This window comes from Symphalangus syndactylus, chromosome 3 (genome assembly GCF_028878055.3).
Source record: "Symphalangus syndactylus isolate Jambi chromosome 3, NHGRI_mSymSyn1-v2.1_pri, whole genome shotgun sequence".
Classification (NCBI taxonomy): Eukaryota; Metazoa; Chordata; class Mammalia; order Primates; family Hylobatidae; genus Symphalangus; species Symphalangus syndactylus.
Genome location: NC_072425.2, coordinates 53463193 through 53484024, shown reverse-complemented (window position 1 = coordinate 53484024; position 20832 = coordinate 53463193). Strand labels below are relative to the sequence as shown.

General features: G+C 37.2%; 1 protein-coding gene across 8 annotated transcripts in view; it reads right to left on the bottom strand.

Annotated features, from left to right (window-relative positions):
• AUH (AU RNA binding methylglutaconyl-CoA hydratase) overlaps positions 1-20832 on the bottom strand; it is a 153283-nt gene that overhangs the window by 63753 nt on the left and 68698 nt on the right. For 7 of the 8 annotated variants that reach the window (XR_010120032.1, XR_010120033.1, XR_010120034.1 and 4 more), the window contains one exon: positions 19908-19964. The exons of the other annotated variant lie outside the window; for it this stretch is intronic. Coding sequence is in view for 3 of the 7 variants with exons in the window: in XM_055271983.2 (XP_055127958.1) it covers positions 19908-19964 (57 nt within the window). In the remaining 4 variants the exon portion in view is untranslated. The remainder of the gene's footprint in view (positions 1-19907; positions 19965-20832) is intronic. 8 annotated transcript variants of the gene reach the window in all.

Sequence of the window (20832 nt, the reverse complement as noted above, 5' to 3'; positions counted from 1 at the left end):
GAAACCCTATCTCTACTAAAAATGCAAAAACATTAGTCAGGTGTGGTGGCGGACGCCTGTAATCTCAGCTACTTGAGAAAGTGAAGCAAAAGAATCCACTGAATCCCAGAGGCGGAGGTTGCAGTGAGCTGAGATTGCAGATGACAGAGTGAGACCCTGTCCCAAAAAAAAAAAAAAAATAGAGTATTGCATATATAAAATTGTTATTAATGTGAATTCTCAAAAATATGGCCTATGCCTATCCACAGAGTAACGTGACTTTAACAAAATTGTTTTGGACTCTTTTTCCAAACAATAACAAATGAGAACAAAACACTGTAACAGGTCATTATTTTTTAGAAACTCAACAAAGGTTACTGACTCACTTTGCAGTGCCACATCTAAAGAAAAACGCAAGTAATGAAACACTAAACTTTTTTTAAAAAAAGGATCTTTATGTTACATGCACAGAAAAACATAAACACTGAACTTACAACATAGCACCATGGAAACAAAACCTGTCACTTTATACACTGGCAAGAATCAAGAACAATAGCTTATAGAACATAGAGGACAAGAAACGAGTCTGGAAGACACTGGGTTTATAAAACATGTTTGCCATGTGGTTTTCTTCCTCAAGTAAAGAATGTGAAAATGGGATAAAATCACCTCTTAGAAGAAATGTATTATACAACACCTGTAATGCCAGCACTTTGGGAAGCTGAGGCAGAAAAATCGTTCGAGCCCAGGAGCTCAAGACCAGCCCGGGCAATATAGCAAGACACTCATCTCCACAAAAATTTTTTTAAAAAACCAGCCGGTGTGGTAAGGCATACCTGTAGTCCCAGCTACTTGGAATGCCGAGATGGAAAGATCAGTTGAGCCCAGGAGTTCGAGGTTACAGTGTAAGATCCTATCTCTAAAAATTAACATTAAGATTTCCAAATACCTTTTAAGATGTTAAGGGCTAATAATCTCATCTATAAAAATGGATGCATAAAATACCATTCCAATTTAGGCATATACAGAATCCAGAATTACAATTTAGCATGAAGGAATAGTATACCACTACCATGTACAGTTCATTCCAGAAAAGCTACTCTTTCAACAATGGAAAATTGATCTAAATAATTCCAGTATCAAAAAATGTAGTATTATCAACATGTCAAGAGAGTTCCTTAACATGATTAAGGAAGTATATCTCAAACTAAAAGCCAGGAGAAGGTTTTACGGTAAAACAGAAGTTTTTTCATAAGAGTTGTAAGTGAAAAGGAAAGATATCTAAAACATAACATTAAATCAAAATAGCAAGCTGCAGAAGAGAATGTATGATATAATCATTTTCAGGGAAAAAAATCTATGTATGTATGTATGTATGAATGTATCAGTGTATGCATTTAAAAATTTTTAAATGACAGGCATCAAATCATTAACAGTAATTACTTATTGGGGCTGTTTTCCCTATTGTTTGAATCAAAATCAAGTGACATGAGACAACACAGATAAATACTTTTAAGAAATCCTCAATTACTAAAAGATGAAATTTTGAAATTCCCCAAAATTATTTCCAACTATGATTCTGATTTCCTAATCAGACATTATTAGTGTTTATGTAGTTCCCTTTTTTAAAACAAGTAGCAATATTACTTTTGTCTTTGAATGCTCTGGGAGTTAAATTTGGAAGTAATGCTAGTTCTTTCTTATTAACTGAGATTACAACAGTTTGGTACACAAGATTCCCCACCAAGGGGACACAGGCTCTGAGGGTAGAGTGCTCAAGGTTTCCCCACTGGAGGAGGCATAATAGAGGCAGCAGGTAAGTTTTAATGATGAGGTGTCAGGAAAGAGACAGCAGAAGGTAGAAGACCAAGGGGAAGAAATTGTAGGAAAAGAAAACAGCGGAGGGCTGGCAACATGCTGTATGCAGTAAGATCACACAATCGCACTGCCACACAAGGGTGGCATGCCTAGCGACCACAGGATCCAGCAACATATTCACAAAGCCCCACTTTAAAACGAAAAAATAATGGGGAAAGCGAGACACACAAATATGAAAACACATTCTAGTTTCACAATGCAATCTTACAAGTAGCAAAAAGATTATTTTATAAAAGTCAATTTTACATACATAGTAAAGATAAGAAACCTGAACACTGAGGATTTTTTTTTTCCATCTCTTCCACAATCTTGACAGATGGTGCTCACTTCTGAGTGACAAGTAACTATAAAAACCAGTAAGTCTATTTCAAAGGAAAAGTGGTCCTTTAAACTATTCATGCCAAATGCCTTTTAAGATCGTCACTGTTAAGTCTGATTTCACCTTTGTGGGTAACAAATCTTGGAAGTAGTTTGGTGAGATTTCAACGAATGGAAAAATAGAAAGTCTGGATATACAGTAAGATAACTTTTCTGATTAAGTGGTTGCTCATTTCACAAAAATAATGCAACTGAAGAACAGTGCATTTATTAATTTAATGAATCATAGTCCTTCCTCTTCCAGCCACGATAGGGTAGCAAAGACTGGATTTACCTTCCTGCCTGAAAAACTCAAAAAACAGTTTTCAAGACACTGGACATGAGGCAACAAAGGACAGTAACTGTTGAAACAAGCGACATGAGCCCTGAGACTGCCCAACCTAACTTGGATGAATATCAAAATAATTATGCTCAGGAAAAGAACCCAGGCAAAGATTCCATAAGGGATAATAACATTTATGTCAAATTCTGGAAACAAAAGCTAATCTACAGTGACAGAAAGTAGTTCAGTGGTGGCATGAAAAAACTTTTTTAAGAGTTTTTTCTCTTGTTCATCATCTTGGTTATGGTTTCATGGGTGTATATATGCCAAAACTTATCAAATTATATGCTAAATATGTGTAGTTTATTGTACATCAATTATAACTTAATAACGCTGTTAAAGATATTAAAAATAAAGAAAAGTTATTGCGAACAACCATTAAGTAACAACAAAAATAAAGTGTTAGTCCTTACAATGTGCCAGGTAATGACACAGGCACTTTACATGCATTATCCTAGTCAATTCTCACAACAACCTATGATATAGGCATTATTATTATCTTTATTTTACAAAAGAAACTGAGATATATAATACAGAGAAATAACTTGCCTAAAGAAATACAGTTCAGTGATAGAGATGGGATTCCAACAGTACTAGGCTATTTGTGTTGCTATGAAGAAACACCTGAGAGTAAGTAATTTATAAAGAAAAGAGATTTAATTGGCTCTCAGTTCTGCAGGCTGTACAGGAAGTATTGTATCAGCATCTGCTTCTGGTGAGGGCCTCAAGAAGCTTACAATCACGGCAGAAGGCAAAGGGGGTGCACACATCTCATATGGTGAGAGCAGGAGCAAGAAAGCAAGGAGGGGGAAGTGCCACACAGTTTTAAACAACCAGATCACCTGTGAACTCACTCATCACCAAGGGGATGGTGCAAAGCTGTTCATGGGAAATCTGCCCCAACGATCCAGTCACTTCCCACCAGGCCCCTCGTCCAACACTGCAGGTTATAATTAACATGACATTTGGTGGGAACAAATATCTAAACTCTATCACAAGCCAAGAGGGACCTCACTCCAAAGCACATACCATGAGCTACTTACTCGACTGCACAGGTAGACATGGCTAGTCATCAGATGTTTAACCATAAATGTTACTGCTGAGCTAGTGTGTTTAGTTTTCTTAAAGGAATGTAATCTTAACTCTATTATTCCAAATGAGAGTTCTTGTTATCATTAGACTCGACATTTGAGTTTGTCAGATGGCATGCTGACAGGTACACACTAAAATATCCCTCTGATGGTAAGTCCAAACAGTTCACACCGTTTTTCACATTACAGGCACTAGAGATTCAAAAAAGTAGTCACCAAACTGGATGATTTGTAAAAAGTGAATTCAGTTTTATTTTTAAAAGCTAAGGGAAATGAACTGCTGCTTTTCTTAATTTATAGGCAGAACTAATTTACCTTCCTTGATTAACTTTCTACATATTCTATTTAATGACTCTGAGAAAAAGGTCTTTGAACATCTGCTTTCTAGGCTGCTTAAAGTGATTCTTAAGACCATTTATTTAACTTGATACATAAAATGAACACTATAGAATATTAAAATGTAAATAAGACTACCTTGATTACAGCTGGATAATAAGTAACTTGCCACTCATAAAATGAATAACCTGTTTTTTTAAGAGAGCAAGTTACTAGCGATTTTTAAAAATGAGATCTATAAACACTGACATAAATTTGAGGTTATAAGGAGGAAATTAAAATGCTCAATCAAAATCAACAATTAATTAGATTCCATTACTTAATTTGAACACATAAATAAAGCTAATTTTAATGAAAAAAAGGCAGTTAAAGTAAGTAACATATTCTTATAGTATTAATTCTCCAATCTATTCTGTATAACTATCCTTTGAAGTTAAGCTCATTTTCTTTTCTCCAGGAGCAGTAATTCACACATTCAAATACACACACACTGAGGACTTACCAGTGGGCTAGGCCCCTTGGTCTTACACTCTGGAGAACGAGAGGAGCTTCAAAAACTTAGTTTTACATTTATGATCTATTTTGAGCTAATTTTGGCACAAATTGTGAGGTTTACATCAAGGTTCTTTTTTATTATTTTCTGCACATGGCAGTCCAATTTTTCCTACAACACACTTTCTCCATTGAATTGCCTGTGCATTTTCCTCTTTCGGGATTTTTTTAAAAGTCTTGAATTTTAGGGAGTTTATTTATGTGTGTCTGAACATGGATTTCTCTGGGCTTGTTTAGGTTCACTCAGCTTCTTAAATCCTTATATCTTTCACCAAATTAGGAAAGTTTTCAACCATTATTTCTTCGATTCCCCGCCCCCACCCCGAAACACACTTTCTCCTCTCCTTCTGGAACACTTGAGACACAAATGTTAAACCTTTCAGTATTATCCCACAGGTTCCTGCGGTTCAGTTCATTTATTTCACACAATGATTTTTTCTCTGTTGTTCAGATTGAATAATAATTTCTATTGCTCTATCTTCAGATTCACTCACTCTCTCTTTTGTTCATCTTCATTCTGCAATTCAGTCCATCCAGTTCGTTTTTTATTTTGGCAATTTTATTTTTTAATCCTAAGATTTTTATTTGTTGGAGTTACTGTCCTGGAGTTCTCTCTGTCTGTACCAATGTCCATTTCTGTGTTTCAGGATGCCTTTAGAACAGGCCTCTGGATGGCAAGAAAAAAATGAATCCCACGGTTTATTTTCAGCCCAGGCTGCTCTCGAAAACTCCACATCTGTATAACAGTCTACTTAAAAGTGTACTTGATATTTAATGATCATTTTGAAGCCAACATATCCAAAACAATATTCTTGATTGTCACTTCCCAACTTGCTTTTTGAATAGCTTTCTACATCTCAGTACAAGGCAACCTCTTTTCAGTTACTGCAGCCAGAATCCTTGGAGTCATTCTTTACATCTGTTTCTTTTATGCTCCCCATCTAGTCTGTCAAGAGATTCTTTTGGCTCCATCTTCAAAAGATACCCAGAATCTAAACCACACCCCACTACTTTCACCATTCCCGTCCCAGTCGAGGCCCCTATCACATTCCACTTCAACTACAGCAAGAGACTCGTGGCAGGAATAGGCTTGCTTCTAACCTGGCCCTACTATCATCTGCTCCTAACACAGTGATGACAATGAACCATCAAATATCTAATAGCATGTCAGAGCACGTCACACCTCTGCTGAAAAACCTCTGGTGAGCCCCCTTCTCACTCAGGGTAAAAGTTAAAGTCCTGACAGTGGCTATACGACCTCTAGATCTGACTCCCCTATTGCTTCTCTGACAGTATCTCCTATTGCTCTCCTCCTCCTCCTCTCTGCTATGGTTGTGGTGATGTGGCGAATGTTCCAAGCACACCCCCATCTAAGGCCTCCTTACTAGTTGATACTTTTGACTGATATGCTCTTCCTCACATCTGTATGATTAATTTCCTCAACTCCCTTAAGTCTTTATTTCAATGTTACCTTCTAAATAGGGTTTGCTCTGACCTCTTGGTTTTAAACTACAAACCCACACTCTCCTTGGACCCCTTCCCCTATTTTTTTTTTTCTATAGCGCCTTCCACTTCTGCCAAAATACACAATTTATCATTTGCCAGGTCTACTGTTCCTGTGCTAGAAGGTAACTGCTTGGTGGCAGGATCTTCCTCTCCTTGTTCATGGCTGTATCCCCAGTTGTCTACATCAGTGCATGATTCAACAAATGTCTGCTAAGGCAAGTGAGTAAATATGCCTGGAAAACGGTATGTGAGCAAGGGGAGCAGTAGTAGGAGCTGAGGTCAGAGAAGTAGCCAGGGACCCACCTTGTAGGACTTGTCACCTGTTAAATCTTGGTGATGGCTCCGATCCCACGGAAATACAAACTACCATCAGAGAATACTATAAACACCTCTATACAAATAAACTAAAAAATTTAGAAGAAATGGATAAATTCCTGGACACACACACCCTCCCAAGACTAAACCAGGAAGAAGTGAATCCCTGAATAGACCAATAACAGGCTCTGAAATTGAGGCAATAATTAATAGACTACCAACCAAAAAAAGTCCAGGACCAGACAGATTCACAGCCGAATTCTACCAGAGGTACAAGGAGGAGCTGGTACCATTCCTTCTGAAACTATTCCAATCAATAGAAAAAGAGGGAATCCTCCCTAACTCATTTTATTAGGCCAGCATCATCCTGATACCAAAGCCTGGCAAACACACAACAAAAAAAGAGAATTTTACACCAGTAACCCTGATGAACATCGATGCAAAAATCCTCAATAAAATACTGGCAAACAGAATCCAGCAGCACATCAAAAAGCTTATCCACCATGATCAAGTGGGCTTCATCCCTGGGATGCACGGCTGGTTCAACATACGCAAATCAATAAACGTAATCCAGCATATAAACAGAACCAAAGACAAAAACCACATGATTATCTCAATAGATGCAGAAAAGGCCTTTGACTAAATTCAACAGCCCTTCATGCTAAAAACTCTCAATAAATTAAGTATTGATGGGACATATCTCAAAATAATAAGAGCTATTTATAACAAACCCACAGCCAATATCACACTGAATGGGCAAAAACTGGAAGCATTCCCTCTGAAAACTGGCACAAGACAGGGATGCCCTCTCTCACCACTCCTATTCAACATAGTGTTGGAAGTTCTGGCCAGGGCAATCAGGCAGGAGAAAGAAATAAAGGCTATTCAATTAGGAAAAGAGGAAGTCAAATTGTCCCTGTTTGCAGATGACATGATTGCATATTTAGAAAACCCCATTGTCTCAGCCCAAAATCTCCTTAAGCTGATAAGCAACTTCAACAAAATCTCAGGATACAAAATCAAAGTGCAAAAATCACAAGCATTCTTATACACCAATAACAGACAAACAGAGAGCCAAATCATGAGTGAACTCCCATTCACAATTGCTTCAAAGAGAATAAAATACCTAGGAATCCAACTTACAAGGGATGTGAAGGACCTCTTCAAGGAGAACTACAAACCACTGCTCAATGAAATAAAAGAGGACACAAACAAATGGAAGAACATTCCATGCTCATGGATAGGAAGAATCAATATTGTGAAAATGGCCATACTGCCCAAGGTAATTTACAGATTCAATGCCATTCCCATCAAGCTACCAATGACTTTCTTCACAGAATTAGAAAAAACTACTTTAAAGTTCATATGGAACCAAAAAAGAGCCCGCATTGCCAAGACAATCCTAAGCCAAAAGAACAAAGCTGGAGGCATCATGCTACCTGACTTCAAACTACACTACAAGGCTACAGTAACCAAAAGAGCATGGTACTGGTACCAAAACAGAGATGCAGAACAATGGAACAGAACAGAGCCCTCAGAAATAATACCACACATCTACAACAATCTGATCTTTGACAAACCTGACAAAAACAAGAAATGGGGAAAGGATTCCCTATTTAATAAATGGTGCTGGGAAAACTGGCTAGCCATATGTAGAAAGCTGAAACTGGACCCCTTCCTTATACCTTATACAAAAATTAATTCAAGATGGATTAAGACTTAAATGTTAGACCTAAAACCATAAAAACCCTAGAAGAAAACCTAGGCAATACCATTCAGGATATAGGCATGGGAAAGGACGTCATGTCTAAAACACGAAAAGCAATGGCAACAAAAGCCAAAATAGACAAATGGGATCTAATTAAACTAAAGAGCTTCTGCACAGCAAAAGAAACTACCATCAGAGTGAACAGGCAACCTATGGAATGGGAGAAAATTTTTGCAATCTACTCATCTGACAAAGGGCTAATATCCAGAATCTACAAAGAACTCAAACTTATAAGAAAAAAACAACCTCATCACAAAGTAGGCGAAGGATTTGAACAGACACTTCTCAAAAGAAGACATTTATGCAGCCAACGGACACATGAAAAAATGCTCATCATCACTGGCCATCAGAGAAATGTAAATCAAAACCACAGTGAGATACAATCTCACACCAGTTAGCATGGTGATCGTTAGAAAGTCAGGAAACAACAGGTGCTGGAGAGGATGTGGAGAAATAGGAACACTTTTACACTGTTGGTGGGACTGTAAACTAGTTCAACCATTGTGGAAGACAGTGTGGTGACTCCTCAGGGATCTAGAACTAGAAATACCATTTGACCCAGCCATCTCATTAATGGGTATATACCCAAAGGATTATAAATCATGCTGCTATAAAGACACATGCACACGTATGTTTATTGCGGCACTATTCACAATAGCAAAGACTTGGAACCAACCCAAATGTCCATCAACGATAGACTGGATAAAGAAAATGTGGCACATACACACCATGGAATACTATGCAGCCATAAAAAATGATGAGTACATATCGTTTGTAGGGACATGGATGAAGCTGGAAACCATCATTCTCAGCAAACTATCACAAAGACAAATAACCAAACACCGCATGTTCTCATTCATAGGTGGGAATTGAACAATGAGAACACTCGGACACAGGAAGGGGAACATCACACACTGGGGCCAGTTGTGGGGTGGGGGAAGTGGGGAGGGATAGCATTAGGAGACATACCTAATGTAAATGACGAGTTAATGGGTGCAGCACACCAACATGGCACATGTATACATATGTAACAAACCTGCACGTTGTGCACATGTACCCTAGAACTTAAAGTATGTAAAAAAAAAAAAAAAATCTTGGTGATGGCTGACAGAAGCCACACTGTTTTTCTGAACTCATGACTCCCAGCTTTATATTGCCTTATCCCTGTTTGACTACAACAACAGTATTATAAAGGGCAGTTATGATGTTTGCACACATTTCATCTCTCCTAACAGATTTTAGATGATCAATTCCAAGGGAGCACTACTGAGTCCTACATAAACCTGTTTACTCCACAGCTACTAACAAAATGGTCTGTACACAGTACAAAGTCAGCAAATAACTCCCAAACCACCCTAATTACACAAAAAGAACTAGTCACCGAATTACACTTTAACGTATAAAAAGATGAGACTTTGTAGTGTGTGCTCGTGTATACGCAAGGTATGTTAATAATGTTAATATGTTAATAAATACACTAGACTTCAGACGGCTGAATCAGTGCCAGCTTTAAGGAAGTCACCTGGGGAAGTGCTACACTAAACCCACCTACTCTGTTCTTTCTTCACATCGGTAAAATGTCAACATTATATAAGCCTCTTTTAAAAAAAAAATCATTCTTACTTTTGTTATGCTTTTTTTCTTCCTGGAATAGTATGACCTTATTAATCATATTTGGCACAGAATGATCTTTAGATATTTATGAAAATCAGATTTACCCTCACAGGATAAAAATGAGTCCCTGCTGAGGATATTTAAAAGAATAAGCTCAGATTCTGAAGGAACTTCTAAAAGGATCTCAACAAAGGTTATAAACAAAGCCTTTCAAAATGACTACTGTGTTCAGGACTACACACACTCACAGGATTTAAAATCGAGTTCCAGGAAAACATGCCAAAAGACTGCCCTACTGCTGAACACAGCCAACAATGACGTACAGTAATGCCCCCAGATCCCTCACCCAGGGAGGGGAAAAAAAGGCAAAACTGGAGTCAGTCTCTTTTTTTTTGGTTCCATGAAACCTCTGTGCTCTAATTTTCCTTCTTCCTTTCTTTTTAAATTTGGAAATAGTCGGCCAATGGTAATTACTATAGGTTCTTTTCCTGAAATTTTTCTAAGAGAATCCTAAAAATATGCCCACATTTGTCACTACCCCAACCAAATGATCAAAGATATTATCACCCAAAGTGAGATGACGTAACATTAGGAATCATATAATAAACACAAAATGAAACACGCAGCATTGACATTTTAATGTTCTTGGCAAAATGTCTTTACCTAAATCTAACCATGAGGAAATATTAAGTTAAATCTAGAATGAGCAAGCCTCAGTAAGACAATTGCTTGAATTCTCTAAAAAAAAAAAAAAAAAAAATCTATATCTATCTATCTATCTATCTATCTATCTATCTATCTATCTATCTATCTATTGTGTTTGTGTGGGGACACTGAGGAGATGTTAGCCAAAGTACACAAACTTTAGACATGAGGAATAAGTTCAAAAGATCTACTGTATGTCATGGTGACCACAGGTAATGATAACGTATTATATACCCGAAAATTGCTGAGAGTAGATCTTAAATGTTCTCACCCCATATATACACACACACACAAATGAGTATATGAGGCAATACATGCTAATTAGCTTAATTTAATCACTTCACAACGTGTGTGTGTAGATATATATCACAACACTATACACAGAATTTGTACTTGTCAATTAGAAAAATAAAATACTTAATCCCTTAAAAAAATTGGTGAGTATCATGTTTCAGGTTAAAAGAAAAGTTACCATCACCAATCATGAGACACAGGGACATCATGCAACCCCAATAGGATGCCCTGAGAAGAACCCAGCATCGCTTCTGGGGAATTCTTGCCAAAAATGAATAATCTTAATTTATTCATGAGGAAACATTAGGCAAACTCAAAAATAAAGACATTCCATATAATTACAGACTGGCACTCTTCTAAATTGTCAAGATAATTAAATACAAATTTATACATTGATTAAATACAAGAGACAAAGGAGACACAGCAACTAAATGCAACGTGGAGTCCTCAACTGTCTTGAACCAGAAAAAGGACACTTGTGAAAAAACTGACAGCATTTGAGTAAGGTCTACAGGTTAGTTAGTAATAACATACCAGTATTAACTGTCTACTTTTGATAACTGTGGTACAGTTCTATAACATGTTAATATTTGAGGAAGCTGGGTAAAGCGTACATAAGAATGATTTATACTATCTTTGTAACTATTCTGTAAATCTAAAATTACTGCAAAATGAAAAGTTAAATTAGTGTTACAGAAAATAAAAAACATGAATGAGGTACTCTTTCAGATCTGAAAAAACTACAGATTTAGCCAAATGAAAAATTAATCCTGAACTGGAAAAACAAAATACAAAAAGACAGCTACAGACAACTGGAGAAATCCAATTATGAATCATATATTAAATTATATTACTTACTAAATTCCTGTTAATATTCTTGGGTGTGATAATAGTGTTGATTATGTAAGAGACCATTCTTGATTCTTAGAAAATGTATGCTGAAATATTGAAAGACTCATCTATATTTTGAAATGTTTCTATGAGAAAGGAGTTGGGGAATGGAAGGAGAAAGAAAATGGAAGGAATAGATCTTTGTAAAGGGTATAAAAATGTGTGTTTTACTGCTATTCAAACTTCCTAGTTTGCATATGCCTCCCCCCAGAAGCTGGGGGGAATAAAAAATGAATTCACAGAGCAGTGGAAATACAAAGCATCTCAATCCCAGTGGTGTACACCCAAGCAAAAAGCCTTAACAAATTACCTTAGTAATAATAAGGTTTCCTGATACAGACCCCAAAACCTCCAGTAGAAGAGGTAAGAACAAAGACTGGGAATTAGAAAATCTGCCACTATTTTCTCTGTAAATTTAAAGAGATACTGTCAAATAAAAGGATCTTAATCCTCTGAACTTGTACTTCATCCTTGCAAATGTATTAAAGGAAAGTACTGTTTTAGGAACTATTTCTAAAAGAGAATTTTATTTTATAATATTTGCATATTCTCCCAGTTGGGAGAGGATAGGAAATGTAAATGCTTTCTTAAGGGTGAGAATGTTGGAGACAAAACTAGGGCTATATATTGTACAAAAATCCCCAATAAAATTACGACAAGGTTCTGGGGTAACCATTTAAATTCTTTTTAAATTAGCCAGTGCTTCAAATCAATAGTGTTTCATTTTATGTTTAATATTTGTAATCAAAAACATATATACACATATATATTACAAATAAAAGCACTGGTTCAAGTATTTGATAGTCAAATTACATCCTATCTTTTAATTACATCTGATATAACTACTACTTAAAGAGGTTCAATTTTGTTTTAATGTCTCTACATTCCTTCACATCTTTCTTTTTATTGCACTATATACTTTTAATATAGCCATTTGACTGTATTACTTTAATATAGTCAATTTTAATATATTAATTTTAATATAGTCATTTGACTATATACTTTTAATATAGTCATTTGACAAATGACTATTAATACTTTTAATAGTCATTTGATACTAAACAATATTCTTTCTAATAAAAACTAAAATTGAGCCTTCTAAATTAAAAACTACATGATAGCAGTGGTCTATTAATATGTTCATTAGAAATATTACCATCTCTTCAAAGTCATTATTTTATAATAGCATTTTTTAAATTTATAAAACATACCTTAAAAATCAACATATTGCTATGCAGGTCAAAGCTCAGGTAAAGAAAACAAAACAAAATACTATTTTTTGACAAACTGTTTTGCTGTAAACTGCTATCAGAAAAGGCTGGAAGTGATGATATGACCATCAATAGCATCATGTTAATTCTCTTGTCTTTATCAAATGTACAGTAAATTCAAATAAGGAGATACAATTTCATTTGGATTAACTTACAAATGCTGGCCGGTATGAAATCATGGACCTGTAATAACTTAGCAGAAGATTATTTGTCAGATTTTAAACACCTGTTTTCTAGAGTGGCTACAATTCATGTATTTTACCCAAAGATATTTACTTTCTACATAATACTAAGAAGAAAAATTAAGCACCTATTTTTCCCACAATATTTTCCCCATGTTTGAATTCTCCCCACTTATTTTCTATTTTTTGGCTGTCAGCACCTGCTCATCTGGAAAAGAGGAAAAGCTGAGGCAGCTAACAGTGGAGCAAAGGCTCACTGGGAATGGCCAAGCCTTCCCTGGAGACTGCACCCCTGGCTGCTCATACAAGCTTCTATAATAGGAGGCAAGTGACGCATTTTCTTTTAACCAAAAGAGATCTACCTAGAAGAGAGAAAAAAAATTAAGTACAGTCTACTGTGTCTATTATAGAAAGCTCTTTATAACAGTTAACAGAAATGTTTATACCCAAAAAGGAGGATATCTCAGAGATCACTTTAGGCATGGCAAAATTCACCAATTTAAAAACATAATTTTTGAAAAGAGCAGTCTTGTCATATCATCTATAACAAAGGAAAGAGAAGAAAGGAGATGGTAAAAATATCTATGGATAAAAAATCTTCTGTGGATGGAGCAGAAGATTTTTCTACATAAAAATTTCAGAATAGCTCCTTTAGGTAATAAACACAAAAGCGTATTTTTAAAATAAAATCTCTGCTGTTTCAAAAGAACAGGCTTCACCTAGGGCACTTTAAGTACTGTAATATTAATTTAAAAGTAGACCAAAAATTCTGTGCATCTCTTATCTAAATGTGAATACTACTGAAATTTTTATTAATAACAAAAATGAATCTGATTTTCATTTGCATTAAAAAATTCAAAGCTACATAACATTTTATGAGCTATGAACTTGAAAACTTCATGGTATTAAAAGAGGAACTAAAATATATTCCTCAAACTCACTTAGGAAAAAAGAGGTCAGAGGCAGTGGCTCATGCCTGTAATCCCAGCACTTTGGGAGGTCAAGGCGGGAGGATTGCTTGAGGCCAGAAGTTCAAGACCAGCTTGGGCAACATAATGAGACCCTGTTTCTACAAAAAGAGAAGAAAACTAGCCGAGTGCAGTGCTGTGTGCCTATAGTCCCAGCTATTCCAGAGGCTGAGGTGGGAAGATCTCGAACCCAAGAGTTTGAGGCTGCAGTGAGCTATCATTACATCGCTGTCCTTTAGCCTGGGTGACCAAGTAAGACCCTGTCTCCAAAAAACAACAGAAAGAAAAGAAAAAGACAACCATCCTTTGTAAGTACATGGGAAAATGTCAAAGCATTCTGACTTTTATGACACATTTATTTAATAGAAACTAGAAAAATAATTCTATTTTCAGAGTATGTAGTCCAAATTCAATCAAACCTATAAAAAGTAGATTCTAATTAATGCATCCACTATTGAAGAAGACCCTAAAGAACTTAAGTAAATTGGCAAAAAATTCTAGTTTCTAGACCTCATATGGTATGGCACAGTGAGTTTACGAGACAAGACAGAAGAGGTTGTTATAGTATAATCGATCTTTTTTCATCTAATCAAACCAAACACTGCTCTCTATCTTCTGGCAGATGTAACACAAAACTTTTCATAATCAAGTCACAGTAAATATCCAAATTACCAAGTTCATCTTGCTACCTCCCCAAATTTCTGCCACCTAACCCCCATCTGTCCCCAAAAATTATGTAAACATCACCAAAAAGTCACTGTATTCATTGCTATAACAAATTACCACAAACCTGGTACCTCTGAACAACTGAAATTTATTCTCTCTCAGTTTTGGAGGCCAGAAACCCAAAATCAAAGTGTTTGTAGGGTGGTTCCTTCGAGAGGCTCTGTGAGAAAATCTGTTCCATGCCCCTCTCCCGTGGCTTCCCATGGCTGCTGACAATCCTCGGCATTCCTTGGCGTGTAGATGTATTACTGCACTCTGTTTCTGTCTTCGCATCACCTTCTCTTCTTCTGTGTCTTCCTCTTTCTTATAATGACCCCTTGTCTTTGGATTTAAGCCTCTCTCAGATAATTCAGGATGATCTCATCTTGAGATCCTTAATTACATGTGCAAGACGCTTTTCCTTCCAGGCTGACATCTCTTGGTGTCTGTTGGGGGAGTGGGGGTGGAGGGGGCATACCATCCAACCCACTACAGCCATTATCTTTCTATCTTCTAGGATGAGTCACATCCTCATTACCAATAAATGCTTACTTCTCAAAAGAATTTCAGAAATATGTCACATCACCCTTTTGCTAAATTTTGCTTTATTTCACATATTAGTTATCTGGGAATTCTTTTTAAATTGATCCATTGTCTTATAAATCCTTCTAGTGTTTTTTTATTAGTCACAGTGAAAAAGGCAGGCATAATAGAATAAGTATATATTAGAGGTTTTGGCCTACGAGAATAACATTTTCATCAATTACCAAAGTAGAAAACATGGGGAGTCTTACACATTCATCTGGGAAGTCTTCAATTTCACTGTAACCTATGTTTTAAATTTCTACCTATCAGAATAAATACTCTTATAATGATAAGGTTCACCATACAATTTTAACCAATTCATATGCAAACACGTCTGCCATGTTCAACATCATCTTTAATATTTACATTGTTACTGTTGTTTCATTCATACTCTAAGCATCATTTAGCATACATAAAAGGTACCATGAGCCAAGATTGTGCCATTGCACTCCAGTCTGGCGACAGAGTGAGACTCCGTGTCAAAAAAAAAAAAGTAAGTTCCAAGGAGGGTTACTATAACATGCATATCCTTAAATGAAGTCTACTTTTTGAAAGAATGACTTCACAAAACGGGAATGCCTCCAAATTCTCTGAATCAAAAGATCAAAAATTTCAGATTTATTGGGTGATGCAAGATTTCATTATCAATTTTGGAAAGATGTTTTCTTAAATGGCTCTTTCAAGAACAGAAACCCATCTATTTTTTTCATAGGAATAGAAGAAACAACACCTCTTCAGCTCGAAGTTCAGGCTACCCACTAACCCCAACTTTTGTCCCACTGCAGAGAAACACAAGAAAGATGGTACAAAGCCTGGGAACCCTCTTTTTTTTTTGAAGACGGATTCTCGCTGTGTCACCCAGGCTGCTGGAGCACGGTGGTGCGATCTCGGCTCACTGCAACTTCTGCCTTCTGGGTTCAAGTAATTCTCCTGCCTCAGCCTCCCAGGTAGCTGTGATTACAGGCACACACCACCATGCCTGGCTAATTTTTCTACTGTTAACAGAGACAGGGTTTCACCATGTTGGCCAGGCTGGTCTCAAACTCCTGACCTCAAGTGATCCACCCGCCTCGGCCTCCCAAAGTGCTAAGACTACAGGCGTGAGCCACCACTCCCAGGCACCTCTCTTCTTCTTCCACTTGGGGTTTCACTGTCTGCATGAAGCTGTTGGTGAGGACACACACATTTAAATGCACGCATAAAAGCTTGAAAATGTTTGTGTAATCCTTTAGGAGAATAGATCCAAACAGTGACAAAAATGTAATTAGCACAGTAACTTAAAACTTAAGAACCACCATCTTCACTGTCTACATAAGCTAAAAATAGGGCATACAGGCATACCTCATTTTGTTGTGCTTCCTTTTATTGTACTTCACAGATACTGCATTTTTACAAATTAATGGTAACCCTGCATCAAGCAAATCTATTGGCACCATTTTTCCAACAGCATGTGCTTACTTCATGTGTCTGTGCCGTATTTTGGTAATTTTCACAATATTTCAAACCTTTTCATTATTGTATTTCTTACGGTAACCTGTGATCATTAATCTTTGATGTTACTATTGTAATTATTTTGGGGCACCATGAACCACGCCCACATAAGACGGCAAACTTAACCAATAAATGCATGTATTCTGACTGCTCAACCAACCGGCTGTTCCCCCATCTCTCTCCCTTTCCTTGGGTCTCTCTATTCCCTGAGACACAACAGTATTGAAATTAGGCCAATGAATAACCCTCCAGTGGCTTCTGCAGTGTTCGAGTAGAGCAAAGATCCACACGTCTCTCACTGGAAATCAAAAACTAGAAATGATTAAGCTTAGTGATGAAGGCATGTCAAAAGCTGAGATCAGCCAAAAGCTAGGCCTCTTGCACCAGTTAGCTTAGTTGCCAATGCAAAGCAACATTTCTTGAAGGTAATTAGAAGTGCTACTCCAGTGAACAAAGGAATAAGAAGAAAGCAGAATAGCCTTATTGCTGATATGCAGAAAGTTTTAGTGGTCCATAACGAAGATCAAACTAGCCACGACATTCCCCTAAGCCAAAGCCTAATCCAGAGCAAAGCCCTAACTCTCTTTAACTATAACTCTAACTCTCTTTAATTCTAGAGTTAAGTCTGAGAGAGGTGAAGAAGCTGTAGAAGAAAAGTTGGAAGCTAACAGAGGTTAGTTCATGGTTAAGGAAAGAAGCCATCTCCCATAACACAGAAGTACAAGGTGAAGCAGCACGTGCTGATGTAGAAGCTGCAGCAAATTATCCAGAAGATCTAGCTAAGATCACTGATGAAGGTGGCTACACTGAATAACAGATCTTCAGTGTAGACAAAACAGCCTACTATTAGAAGAAGATGTTATCCAGGACTCTCATAGCTACAGAAGAGAAGTCAATGCCTGGCTTCAAAGCTTCAGAGGACAGACTGACTCCCTTGTTAGGGACTAATGCAGCTGGTGGCTTTTAGTTAAAGCCACTGCTCACTTATCATTCCCAAACTTTTAGAGCCCTTAAGAACTATGCTAAGTTAACTCTGCTTATGCTTTATAAATGGAACAAATAAAACCTGGATGACAGTGCATCTGGTTTCCAGCATAGTTTACTGAATATTAAAGCCCAGTGCTGAGACCTACTGTTCAAAAAAAAGAGTTCTTTCAAAATATTGCTCAGTGACAATGTCCTGGTTACCCAAGAGCTCTGACAGAGATGGACAAGGAGATGAATGTTGTTTTCATGTCTGATAACATAACAGCCATTCCACAGCCCATGGATCATTCTGCTTTCAACTCTTATTATTTAAGAAACACATTTCAGGCTGGGAGCAGTGGCTCACACCTGTAATCCCAGCAGTTTGGGAGGTTGAGGCAGGTGGATCACGAAGCCAAGAGATCAAGACCATCCTGGCCAACATGGTAAAACCCCGTCTCTACTAAAAATACAAAAATTAGCTGGGCATGGTGGTGTGCACCTGTAGTCCCAGCTACTCACGAGGCTGAGGCAGAAGAATCCCTTGAACCCAGGAGGCAGGAGTTGCAGTGAGCCGAGATCGCACCACTGCACTCCAACCTGGCAACAGAGCGAGACTCTGTCTCAAAAAAACAAAACAAAACAAAAACCACATTTCATGAGGCTATAGCTGCCATAGATAGCGATTCCTCTTATGGATCTGGGCAAATTAAACTGAAAACCTTCTGGAAAGGATCTGCCATTCCAGCTCCCTTTAAGGACATTTATGATTCATGGGAAGAGGCCAGAATATCAATATTAACAGGAGTTTGGAAGAAGATGATTCCAATCTTCATGGATGACTTGAAGGCATTCAAGACTTCAGTGGAGGAAGTCACTACAGATGTGGTGGAAATAGCAAGAGAAATGGAATTAGAAGAGTAACCTGAAGACGCGACTGAACTGCTGTAGTCTCATGATAAAACTGGAATGGATGGAGAGTTGCTTCTTGTGGATTGATCTGGTTTGGCTGTGTCCCCACCCAAATCTCACCTTGAATTGTAGCTCCCATAATTCCTACATGTTGTGGGACGGAAATGGTGAGAGATCATTGAACCATGGAGGCGGTTTCCCCCATTCTATTCTCGTGGTAGTGAGTAAGTCTCAGGAAATCTCACGGTTTTTTTAATACGGGATTTCCCCTTTCGCTTGGCTTTCATGCTCTCTGGCCTGCCTCTACATAAGACATGCCTTTGCTCTGCCTTTGCTCTTCCTTTGCCTCCTGTCATGACTGTGAGGACTCCCCAGCCATGTAGAACTGTGAGTCCATTAAACCTCTTTCCTTTATAAATTACCCAGTCTTGCATATGTCTTTATTAGCTGCATGAGAACAGACTAACACATGGATGAATAAAGAAAACAGTTTCTTGAAATGGAATCTACTCCTGATAAAGATGCTGTGAACACTGCAGAAATGACAACAAAGGACTTAGAGTATTACATAAACTTAGTTGATAAAGCAGTGGCAGGATTTGAGGATTGATTCCAATTTTGAAAGAATTATGGATAAAATGCTATCAAACAGCAGCGCATGCTACAGAGAAATCTCTTGTGAAAGGAAGAGTCAACTGATGTGGCAAACTGCACTGCTGTCCTTGGAAATTGCCACAGCACCTCCACCCTCCAGCAACCACCACTCTAATCAGTCAGCAGCCTCAACATCAAGGCAAAACCCTCTACCAGCAAAAAGATTATGATTCCTTGAAGGCTCAGGTGACCATTAGAATGTTTAGCAATAAAGTATTTTTAAATTAAGATATGTACATTGTGTTTTTAGACACAATGGTACTGCATGCTTAACAGATTGCAGATAGTGTAAACATAACTTTTATATGCGCTGGGAAACCAAAATGTTTGTGTGGCTTGCCCTATCGCAGTATTTGTTTCATTGCGGTGGGGAAAATCTCTTAGGCATGCCTGTAACTTGAATGGGGACTTTGCTAGGGATGCAAACAATATACCATTGTCTCTTTATCCAAAACGTTGCCTTTCCAATTAACATGATTTTGCCTTATGCCCTGTTTCTAGGAACAAATCAAGGATTTGAGAAATGGGCGTGAACTACTCATACCTCCACCAGGAATAATTGCCAGTTTTGTTTCAACCAGGCCCATTTTTGCAGAGGAAGCTAAAATGAAAGAAAGAAAATTAAGCATCATCTATATCATCACATTCAAATATGACTACTTGAAAAAGTTATGAGATATACTAAAATATTGTTTACTAATTAAATTGATATCACAAATTCTTAAAAAAATCACTTTAAAAGGCATTGTTATGGAAATAAGTAAGCACTCTAAATGACATGTATTAGGAGAGTCACACAACATTTTCTGTTAAAAACTGCTTGGCAGTGAATTAATTTCTGATTCATGAGACCAAGGCTGTAACTCCATTATTAGACCTGATATTGCCAAGTCATATTTGGAGGCTTACATCTATTAATTATTCAGGATCAGCAGACTTGTCAGTATCTGACAACCCCACATTCTTCAGTTGCCTGAAAATAGTCCCCCAGACCAAAGAACTTAATAGGTCATATCAGATATGGCAACTTTTCAAGACTAGGTCTTTAGTTACCTTCTGACAAATAGTTTTACTATTCTGACAGGTGGACAGGGTTCCTCTTTTCATGTCTGTTTTCATGGCTACTTTAAAACATCTTAATAACTTCTTTATTTGCATATCCAAATAGACTACTTCCCATATTCTAATTTCCAAAACCTGTATTCTTTCAGAAATGGATTACATGTACCTTAGCTTTTCAATTTAAAATCCAATGATATCATTACAAGAAAATCGGGTCCTAAAACGAAGTGAAAAGGAAGAAAAAGGACACATGGACTAGCAACCGGAAATCCCAAGAAACTGAATCATGTTGACACTACATTTTTCTAAAAATTTAAAAAATCTTTTGTAAAGATGAGGTCTCCTTATGCTGCCCAGGCTAGTCTTGAGCTCCTGGCCTCAATCAATCCTTCTGCCTTGGCAGCTCT